This window comes from Musca domestica, unplaced genomic scaffold, assembly GCF_030504385.1.
Source record: "Musca domestica strain aabys unplaced genomic scaffold, Musca_domestica.polishedcontigs.V.1.1 2, whole genome shotgun sequence".
Classification (NCBI taxonomy): domain Eukaryota; kingdom Metazoa; phylum Arthropoda; class Insecta; order Diptera; family Muscidae; genus Musca; species Musca domestica.
The window spans coordinates 7,680,428-7,691,876 of record NW_026712249.1 but is presented as its reverse complement, the minus strand read 5'-3'; the positions used below and the strand labels follow the sequence as shown (position 1 = coordinate 7,691,876).

Here is an 11,449-nt window from a genome sequence, read left to right as displayed (position 1 = left end):
GCCATAACAGCCGATGGTCGCTCTACGCTCGTATTAATCGACCGTGGCATCAGAATAAATGCCGAATATTATCGAGAAAATATTCTGGAGGGTGTATTAAAGCCTTGGGCAGGCAAACATTTTGGCCGCAGACCTTGGTCATTCCAACAGGACTCAGCACGCGCCACCCAAGAATGGTTACAAAATACCGCAGAACAACATTCGGGCAGCGTGTGATGGTTTCATTGGCCATTTGAAAGCCATAATTCGTGCCAAAGGTGACCAATTCAAACAAATCTAAACTTATTCTAAAATTTGATGCTATTTCCTACTGTACAAAATACTTTGTACATACTTTTGAGTGCGGTTGAGGCGCTGGGAAAAACTAGCAATAAACAATAAATATTCAAAAATTACATATTTCCCAGCCGCCATAAAGTACCACATGTGAACAATTCGGTGATCTTGTGCGCTGACGCATACGATAATGTGTCAGATAATAAAGGTTATGACCCACACGCACAGATATCGATGCGCTCAGTAGATGCACAAGATCACTTGAAGGAAATGTAAAGCAGCCCTGCAATGTTCTCCATTCAATATTAGAATAGATAAGAACAATTGTGTGGCTGCGACTAGGTTAAGTTAGATTAGTTTCAGTAGTACGTAAGGAAAATATTTTTGAAATAAAACTAGAATTGAATCAACAGCCAAACCTTTCGGTTGGTTTTCTCTTCTCATTCACCTACATTTTTTTGCTTTCATTCAATAAAATTAAAAAAAATGTAAAAATTTTGGCGTTTGGCTTTGTTGCAGTTCTTTTATCTAACCCTATATAAGTACAATATACGTATAAGAAAAATCCTTGAGGACAACCTGCAGCAATGGATTTGCTAACAGAACAGGATGATCCAATAGAGACAAATTTAATGCTTTTAAATTTGTTCGACTACCACCAATTCAGACTCATTTTTCAATTCAATTCACGTATTAAATCAATTCTTACCTTATCCGCAGAACATGTTAGATTCCGAAATTGTGTTTTGATGGATTTTTCTATTTTGTTAAGATCATTTAAGGGATATCTAAAAATGATAACAAAAACACAATTAGAAAAAATTATCTTAAGGAGAGAAAAAAAACGTTGAATTTTACCTCTTTTTAGTTAGTATCCATTTTCTTATATCAATGAATTTTTCATATTTTTGTTTGTCTATATCGATGATAAAGTCGATAAATGGTATATATTTTAGTAGATCATTTAATTTTTCATCAATTTGCTTTTCCATTTTCTAAAAGAGACAAATCAAAGGAAAAGTATAGAGTACAGGGAAATAATATATTTTTTGTGAACTACTTAATAACATTTTTAATGTATGGTGTAGTTTGTAGAGTAACAATTTATTGAGATCAAAGATTAATTCGTTTGCTTTGATTGTGCTATCTGCGGCATGATTTTTTTCTTTTTATTTCAGTTTACCTTGGGAATAAATCGATCGATCCTAGGATTAAGTATTTGTTTTAATCTTCATGGAACTCTGCAATCTTTATGAAACTCTGTAATCTTCATGTAACTCTGCAATCTTCTTACGTTCCCCGTTTTATATCTGGACCAAGTTTTAATGACCTGCAAAGATTTAAAAATTGTATCAAATTAGACTTTAATTTCTTTAAAGTTTCAAAGTAAACACTGTTTATATAACGAATCATACTGTTTCAAATAAGTACAACAGAAAAACTATTTCTCCTTACAATCTTTAAAACGATAAACACCGAATAAACAAGTAAAGAATCAGGCTATTTAATGCTAGTTAATTCTCTCCACTCATGTAAAAATCCCAACCATTCAATCCAAAAATCAAAGAATTCTGTAAAGAAGTTGGCTTTAATCATCAAAATACCGAATATCGGGAAGTACATTTATATGGGTGATATAGGAGAACGTGGACCTACAGTAGCTCCAAGCGAAACTCGTACAGATAAAGAAAAATGTTTAGTTTTTCTTAACTTCCAAAAATCAAAATTTAAAAAAAAGTGTTTTTTTTTTACATTTTATTAGTACACTGGTAAGTTTTAAAAGGTAAATAAACTTAAATGTAATTCTTTTAAAGTAAAAAAATAAATAAATATTAAAAGAGATCATATTTCAATGCCAAAGCCAAACTCGTAAACTTATTATAATTTAAAGTATTTGTAGACATTAATATTTTGTATGCATTCCTTTGCCATTTGTTTCAACAAAGCTTTCTTCAAATCTTCTTTGCAAGATATGGTATGCTAGAGTGGCAAACTTCCTTTCAAAATGTTAAGGTACATTGTCTGATCCATAATAACCTCAATAAAATGCTATACACCAGGTCCAGAGGCTGAAAATGAATCCCACACTATTACTGAACCAAAAAGGTTGAAGTACTTCTTGATTTCGCTTTGCTGATTAGAAGTTTATCTCTAGATATATGCAGTATATTTCTTATTGTTTGAGTGCAACATACTTTTCCCAAATCCTTTTCAGTAATTTTTGCAACCTTCGGTGCACTCAAAAATTGATCCTTTTTGATCTGCCGTAAAATATACTTCTAATCACTCAAGGTAAATATTGTATTATTTGCCTGGGTTTGACTTATTTTCTACACATCCATCTGTTCTGAACCGTTTTATGATGTACTGAACTGTTGATCGGCTTCAGTTAACACTCTCAGATACCTCACTTAGCGATTTATGGTTTTAGTAATGTTTAACTACTAAATTTCTCACTTTAACAGTGGTTTGTCCTCGTTGTCTTTCAAATTTTATTTAATATTTACCTCAGTAAATTATACAACACGTGGGAATTTGTTATAAATTAGCTTTTAGGGACTTCCCCAAATACATTTTCCAACAATCGCGTAAATTTGGACGCAGTTCGAAACAGGGTTGCCGTATAATTGTAAGCTTTTCGAGTTTGGCTTTTGCATAGAAATTTGGTGAGTTTTAGAATAAATGCCATTATTTTGTTAAATAAATAAAAACAGTAAACTTTTTTCTACGGCTAGTTCCAGTACTCTGCACTAAACTCTAAATTTCAAATTTTAGTCTATTCCGCTTGAAAGTGAGACCAAATTCATGAAAATGCGAATATGGAAAGGTACAATAATATGGGCGGTAGCGAGGGAAAACGTGGAGCTAAATAGGCAATGACCTATCACATAAGGTAGAACATATTATGAACTCCAAATACCGAATTTTAAACTATTCCTTTAGAATGTGTGGCTAAAATCGTCAAAATGTGAAATATCGAGAGATGCCTTTATATGGGGGCTATAGGACGAAGCGGACGTATATGGACAATATTATGCCACAGGAGGTAGATGCCAATACAAAGTCTAAATACCGAAGTTTTAAACTATTACGGTAGAATGTCTGTTTGAAATCGACAAAATAGCGAATATGTGGAGTCCCCGATGATAAAATAAAATATTAAATAAAATTAAAATATCTCAGAAAACCTATACAAAGAAGATTTTGGAGAGATTTAATTTCTCGGATTGTCACCCAGTTTCAAAAGCAGGAAAAGCGCCAAATGAATTTCCTTATAAACAAGCAGCAGTTGCTCTAATGCATTTGATGCTGGGAACAAGGCCAGCTTTACAATAAGTGTTGGTTTCCTCTCAAGACAACTTGATAACTACACTCAAGAAGATATTCAGAGACTAAAGCGAGTTTTCAGATACATTACTGGATCTACAGATATTGGAAACACGTATAACAAGGACTCAAGATATTGGAATGTTATCGCGATGCTGACTATGTAGTGGATGTGTCAGTACTGGACGTTCCACAACATGTGCTGTTGCAACCCATACAGGTGAAGTTATATCTTGGATGGGTCAAAGGCAACCAAATACACAGGTCCACATGACACGCTGCATCTATTTCGCTTTCCAGCCAAATCTACTCTCCTAATTCCAGTCTCGTTGTGGACCCATCCCGTACAGGTTGGATCTTTTTTGAGACTGTACTTAGAGGCAGAACCCAATTGAGAGGAGTCAGAACGAACACAACAATATGAGCTGCTACGACAACAACAACTGAGGAAGAAATTATAGCTGCAAGTGAAGCCGCAAAAGAAGTAGTATGGCTTAAAGGACTTTTCAAGGTTATAATTGTACTCCAATGATAAAAATTGACAATACTGCAGAAATTCGTCTATTAAAGAATCCAAAATTTCATAAGCGAAGCATTTTTTTCATGCGTGAAAAGATCACAAAAGGTATGTAAAGTTTCATCTGAAAACCAACTTGCAGGTCCAAAACCACAAACACCTACCGTAGCTTCGATTACAATACTAAGCTAATCATTTAAATATTAATTAATTAAACAAGGGAACGTGTTGAAATATGTGTTTAATTAAATTCATGACCCATGTATGTTTCAATTTTTTTTTATTTTCACAATGTCTTCAATAAAAATTTCCAAAGCAACTATTGAATAACAATTTTTAATATATACCGACAATATTCATAATCACAAAAAAAAACAATAAATAAACGCACAAATATTGCTGACAATACACAAAATATTAAAAGTTTACTTACCGAAAAAAATACCGTTAGCACGTAGGAAAATGTTAAAATAACTATCCGAGCAACGAAATGAACTGCTTGGCTAGGACTCGAATACTGAAGCAGGCAAACTGGAAATACTGTTTTGTAAGTGAGAAAATCAGTAACTCATGTTGTTCATTTTTATCGATCTCATTTAGTGGGAGAGAGAGACAAGGACAATCGATTAATCGATACGGCATATATTAGCTTTGTTCCTCTACCAGGCCAAATGTGTGCTTTAAAATTTTACTACATTTCGGCTGCAGGAATTTATTAAAATACTACTTTTTACCAATTTAGAATCAAACCCGAAATGGAAAAATTATGGAATCCTGTGAAACTGCTTTATAATAATTAGTATGAGACAAAGATAATCGACATTTCTTAAGTATTGAAAAATAATATTACAATGTAGCACTAAGTTGCACTTCTGTAACAGAATGAAATGTGAAAGCAATTAGTGCCTGCAACGGACTTTCTAATTGTAAGTATATTTATTTTTTGTTTTATTTTCTCAAGTCATATACACTGGTGGCCAAAACTAAAGCAACTGCAATTACAAGGAGAATGAATGCCCTGTAACTTTTTCAAATATTAAGAAAATGAGAAAGTTTTTCTTGTTTTAAATTAGGTACTTTATTCACTTTTTAAAAACTTAAAACATAAAACCAAAATTCATTATACCCTACAACACTATGTGTTGGGGGTATTATAAGTTTGATTGGGCCAAAAATTATGTAACACCTCGAAATATTGGTTTCCCACATAGGAAAGTATATATGGATCTTCCTAGCTCGCCGAGCTGAGTCGATCTAGCTATGTATGTCCGTCCGTCCGTCTGTCCGTCTGTCCATGTTAATTTGTAATCACTCTACAGGTCGCAATTATGGCCCGATCTTCACGAAATTTAGAATGTAGGTGGGGCTTGGACCAGAATAGAACCCTATTTCTTTTGGAGATGATCGCCAAATGTTTAGGGATTGAAATGGACCAAATACTGAAAAAATGTCGGATTTTGCAGTAGCTATACAGGTCGCAATTATAGACCAATCGACGCGAAATTTCGTATGTAGATAAAGTTTAGGGCGGGGAAGAAGCCTACTAATTTGGGTAGTCATCGGATAATATTTAGCGGGTAAAATATACCATATCTTTTGTGTTGAAAAAATCAAAATTTTTTATTAAACCGTGAATATTTTAAATCCCGGGGAAATCACAAAGCCATCACAAGGTTACTTCTGATCTTTACATTGATGTTATTATCCAACAAATGGGATATATAGCAAAATATGTGCGATATATATGTCTATCAAAGGAGATGTGCTTGAAAGATCTCTTATATATCGAGAACGGCTGAACTGATTTCGCCAGTTCTCACTAATTCAGAATGGCCTCTTGGCAGGAAAGAAAAAACGTCTAAAAAAATCGCATAAAAATATCTCTGTAAAGATGAAAATATTGATTTTCTAACATTTTCTCATATTTTTTTCAATTTTGTCATATTTTTGGCATATTTTCATTTTGAATTAAACATTTGGTCATATTTCTACAGCTAACAAAACTAAGTAGTTAGGATATCAGGATATCATATACACATCGCATTTATGGGCCGATCCTTACGAAATTTTGCATGGGGATAAGATGAGGGTCAGAATAGAAGCATACTCTTTTTGGAGATGATTGCCATATATTTAGGGGTTGAAATGGACCAAAAAACTGCAAAATTGTCGGCAGGTCGTAATTATCGCCCGATCCTCACGCACATTTGAATGGGGGTTACCGCATATTGCAAAAGCCAAGCAGTTTTGGATGGCCATCCAAAAATATTCAATGTGCGAAATAGTTTGCCAACTTTTGTAGACAAAATACGAAAATGTCCATTCCAGTGACTTTTTGGAGAATTCACAAATACAGGAAAGACGCACTTTCGACTATTTCGTTAACGCTGATTTCGTTGAAGAATATAGTCAAATGGCTGGATCTCACATAGATGCGTTTCAGTCAAAAGCCAATAATAAATGTTAATCTTTTGCCACTTCTGAGAGATTATAGGTCTTTGGGAAATATTGGTTCCAGATCGAGGAAGACCATTTACGTGCTACATCTACCAATAAATGGAAATGAGCAAATTAGCTTAAGTTGCTATTATTCGAAAATTATAGAACGAAACCTGATGGCTTTCTTTTATTATTTGTCACAATATCTTGTGGAATTCTGTCGAGTATTTCGCCTATATAAATGTATGGTTTATTATAGTGTTGTAGGGTATTCAACGGTCGGCCCCGATCGACTGTAGCCTTTGCTTACTTGTTTTTATATAAAAAATAATGTTTGGTATAGTCAATTAACCCGATTTTGGCTTGGACAAAACAAAAGCAACTCTGTTGTACATTCATATAACCGCTGCAATTTTTTGCTTCCTTCGACAATTTCGCTTGTCATAAATCCTTTTTGAGAAGTATGTGTTTTTCAGTATGTGTTTTTTTTTCGTTTTCGTTTTTTAAGTACTGCCCAAAAAAAATTTAAAAATGGCTAAAAGCAAACACAGTACGTGAATAAAACAGCAAATTATCGGTGACTATCAAAACAACATATTACAGAAAATGATTTCCGAGAAATATTTCATAAATATTTATGTGATTTCATAATTATTTCTGTATACTAAGTCGGTTTTTTGAAACTGGATCAGTAGTAACAATCTATAACGGATGAAGGTCGTGAAAAACTTCAGCCCGTACTGATCCACAAATTGTGAGAGAAATAAAAAACAACTATTTAAGAGTTCAACTGGATTGGTGAGAGAGCAATCATTGGATATAAGCTCGAGATCAGTGCGTAGACGAGTAGTGGCAGCTGGTCTGCATGCCCGTAAGACATCAAAAAACCATTTATATCTGAAAAAATCAAAAAAGGCTTTCGGAAACGAAAATATTAAATGGAATCAAGCTCAATGGAAAAAACATTATTTCTGGGATGAGTCTACGTTTAATATTAAAGGCTCAGACGTGAAAAATTTTACGGTGAGAAGACCAAAAAATGAATGACTCAAGCCGCAGTGTTGCAAAGGTACAGTGAAGCATGAGGGAGGATCAAAAATGGCGTGGCGCTGTTTTTCTTTCTATGGACTTGGGCCTATCCATAAAATAAAGGAAGTTGTGGATCGGTTTGTTTACAAAGATGTGTTGGACATCACGTTGTTCCCTTATGCTGAGTAAAATATTCGGCTGATTTGGGTGTTTCAGCATGACAATGATCCCAAACTTGTATCAAAACTTGTCAAATATTGGTTGCGGGAGTCAAAAATTCATGTTTTGTTATGACCGGCACAATCACCTGACCTAAACTCCTTAGAAAACCTTTGGAGTATCGTAGATAGGAAGATCAAGAGAGATTCGGAAATAAATAAGCACAACATTTTCTAAAGAATTCGGGGTGCCTGGGAAAGCACACCCAAGGATCAAATTGAGCGTGTTATAGATTCAATGCCTCGTAGGTGTGCAGCTGCTATCAAAAATAATGGTTATGCTATCGACTACTAGCCAAAATTTAATTATTTTAAAATAAAAACAAAAGTTGCTTTAGTTTTGACCAAGCAAAAATTGGGTCATTTTAGTTTTCCACATATTATTTTTCGTTCAAAATTATTTTTGTATTTTTATTTTCTTAAAAGTGAATTAAACCCCTCATTTAAAACTGGAAAAATAACTACGATTTGTTTATTTTTGTAAAAGTTACAGGACATTTATTGTCTTTGCGATTTAAGTTGCTTTAGTTTTGGCCACCAGTGTAGCTCTGTGTTGTCAGACTGTACCGAAAAACGCCATGCTCACTTTGCATCGAACTTAAAGGTTTGTTAAATAGGAAGTTTCTTTCTCATTAACAACATTTTCTAATTTATAGAATTTATCAGAAAGCTCTCAAAATTACAAAGTACAGTTTTTTCTTTCATCATTAGTTTTCATTTTTAGCATATTGTTTTTTTTTTATAGAAACAGCAGAATAGCAAAATATAATAATAATAGTGGAAATGTTAGCAGACTCAATAAATGTCAGAAAAACGTAACTAACCTTACAAACAAATTTCGCAATAAATCCGAAGAAGATTTTCAAAAAGTACAAGGTGAACATTTGGAACAATTTTGGCAATTTTCAAAAAAAAAAAAAAAAAAAAAATCTGTCAAAATTTTAAAAAAATACCGAATATAGCCGTTATATTAGGGTATATACGACGACGTGCATAGACGACTTTTGTCGTGAACCATTTCAATATTAAAATGCGAAACTTGAATAAAAAAATTCGGTGAATAATGTAGCTAAAAAAATCCAAATACCGAATATAGGGAGGTACCTTTATATTGGGCTTTTACGAGGACGTGGACCTGGGCAGACAATTTTCTGTCATAGGCAGTAGCATCCATTACGAACTTCAAATGTCAAACTTGAAACATCTCCGATGAATCACCAAAATACCGAAAAAATGAAGGTATCATTATATAGGAGCTATACCAAAACGTGGACTTACATGACCCATTTTCAATACCAAAAGTCCTGCAGACATAATACACATTTGAGTAAAATTTTATCAACCAACTTCATTTTGTTCGGAATCTAGCGTGATTTCCACAGACGGACGGACATCGTTCAATCGACATAGAATTTTATGCTGATCAAACGGTCCACGTTTTGGTATAGGCCAAATATATGGGTTCCTCCAGATATTTAATATTTTTATGATTTTTGCCATATATATGTAAATTCGATCCCAATAAAATACGGCAGAGGTGACTAAATTTGGTACAAAAATATATGATGATTGGATTATGGTATTGGGCTAAGAGTAAAAAACTACACAACAATGTAAGTGAGTGATATGATTATTACGGGGAAATATGTTGCTACCTCGAAATCTCTTATTGCAACAGAAATGCCACTCAACTTCAAAAGATTGCAGTTTCCTGCACGCTTGGCATTTGTTATGAAATTATCAAATTTTGAATGCATATAATATCAAAAGGGATAGCGAAGCGCATAAATATCATTTATTAGCGAATTATTATTTGTCATAACAGTATTAAAAATATGCAAACTCAGAACAAAGCACAAAAGTAATAGACCTTAAGGGGGTTTTAATGGATAATTTTAAAAGCGATCCCCAAACCATGACACAACCACCGCTATGTCTAATATTTGGCTTCATATTTCTAGAAAAAGTAGCTCCTCATTCAATTTTTGACACAGATTTTCGGTAAATATCACTTGTTTCCAGAACAAAAAAAACTTTTCCATTCAAATTAGCCTATGGAGCATATTTCGGATCGTTCGGTGCAAAGTGCTTTCCCCAGATCTGGTCTGACCTTGTTGCCTTCCCATCTTCCGTTTTGTGGCAACTTTAATGAAATTTTTTTTTACATAAAAATCTTACGACTTAATTGTACTTGTAATATCCAGAAATAAATAATTATGTCTTTGCATCTGGTTATACTGCTGTTTTGGACAGAAAACTATTCCGTGGAATTCGAAATATTTTACTCTCGTTTTGCAGATGTGGATAAGGAAAAAGGAAAGGAAATAAAACGAGCGTATTAGTTTTGTTTGAAAGAACAATTCTGGTTCTTTATTTAGAATTCAAATTTGAAGATTTGAATAGCGCTTACCAAATTCAAACAGTTGTGGTTGACGTTAAGGTAACAAGTGATTTTATTTGGAACAAAGGAAAATCGAAAAACCACAGAGAGGACACAAACGGACATATTGAGTGATTGAGCGCTACAGCACAAGCACAACTTACGAGTGCGCGCGAAACTTAACTTTTGAATTAGGGTGACCAGATCATCAAACTTTCGCATGAACATTACCGGCCCCCTTGCAGTATCACTGCAATAAAAGAATGAAACGGAAAACCCGTGTGTGTCCCCACTGCTTACAATACAAGCGATGTAAAGTAATGAATGAAATGGATATGAGATTATAGTAAGTAAGAAATATAATGATGAAACAGCGGGAGGATTACATCTAACATCAGCGCCGAAAGGAATCCGAACTCGCATCTGTAACTTCAGGAGGGACATCTGGAAAGATAAAGTTTGTGCTTTGGGGGAAAAGGAAAACAATAGTGCATTCTTCAGTTCATGTTTATTAGTAATTCATTTGAGTTTAGAAAAGAGAATAGAAAAAAATAGGGATGTCCCAATTATGAACATAGCCCATATATCGCCCAGCCAAACACCGTGCTCTGAGCCGTTGGCAACCCGCTCCTTGCATATACCCCTTCAGACACGACCTTCGGATATAGGTCTACTCCAATCACTATGTCGACCCCTGCAGATTTATAAAACGTGGGGTCTGCAAAGAACAAATGAGGGAAGTTCCTTTTGAACTCCTCCGGGAGCGATTCAGCTGGCGTCTTTGTCGTGATCCGATTGTCAACCCGGAATGTGCCCTCAATCTTCACCTTCGAATCAAACCTCGAAAATAATGTCAGTTGGCATACCGTCTCCTCTCTCAGGGTCAGCGTGTTTAACTTTATCTTCTCCACAAACGCTCTCGAAACTCTGCTGACCGGCGAAGCGGAATCCAAGAGACACCTGGCCACATTCTTCGCATCAATCCTCACCAGGACGGTAGGCAACAAAATGGTCCGATTCTGCTGGATCAAAGATGTTAGGGACCCCCTTTTCGCTGGTGCCGGTGCAGACGCAGGTTGGCGACGAGCCGCCGTAGAAGTCGACGGCTGCGGTGAAGGGGACCGAGAACTGGCTCCGGAACTAACCGAGGGCGCATGTCGTGGTAAAATCTGATCGCGGACTTTGGGATTGACGTGAAGGAGAGTGTGGTGAAACTTCTTGCAATGGCGACACCCCTTGTCACTGAAGCACGACCCATTCGAG

General features: G+C 34.9%; 1 protein-coding gene across 3 annotated transcripts in view; it reads right to left on the bottom strand.

Moving 5' to 3' along the window:
• The window catches only part of LOC105261763 (uncharacterized), a 31,110-nt gene that overhangs the window by 8,565 nt on the left and 11,096 nt on the right, over positions 1–11,449 (bottom strand). The window contains exons 2-5 of one of the 3 annotated variants that reach the window (XM_059121755.1): positions 4,554–4,660; positions 1,460–1,606; positions 1,135–1,271; positions 986–1,064 (exon numbers count right to left, since the gene is read on the bottom strand). In XM_059121755.1, coding sequence (XP_058977738.1) covers positions 986–1,064; positions 1,135–1,268 — 213 coding nt within the window. In that variant the 5' untranslated portion in view covers positions 1,269–1,271; positions 1,460–1,606; positions 4,554–4,660. Of the gene's footprint in view, positions 1–985; positions 1,065–1,134; positions 1,272–1,459; positions 1,607–4,553; positions 4,771–11,449 lie in introns of those variants that run through there. The other 2 variants (XM_011293916.3, XM_059121756.1) reach the window with 2 other exon arrangements.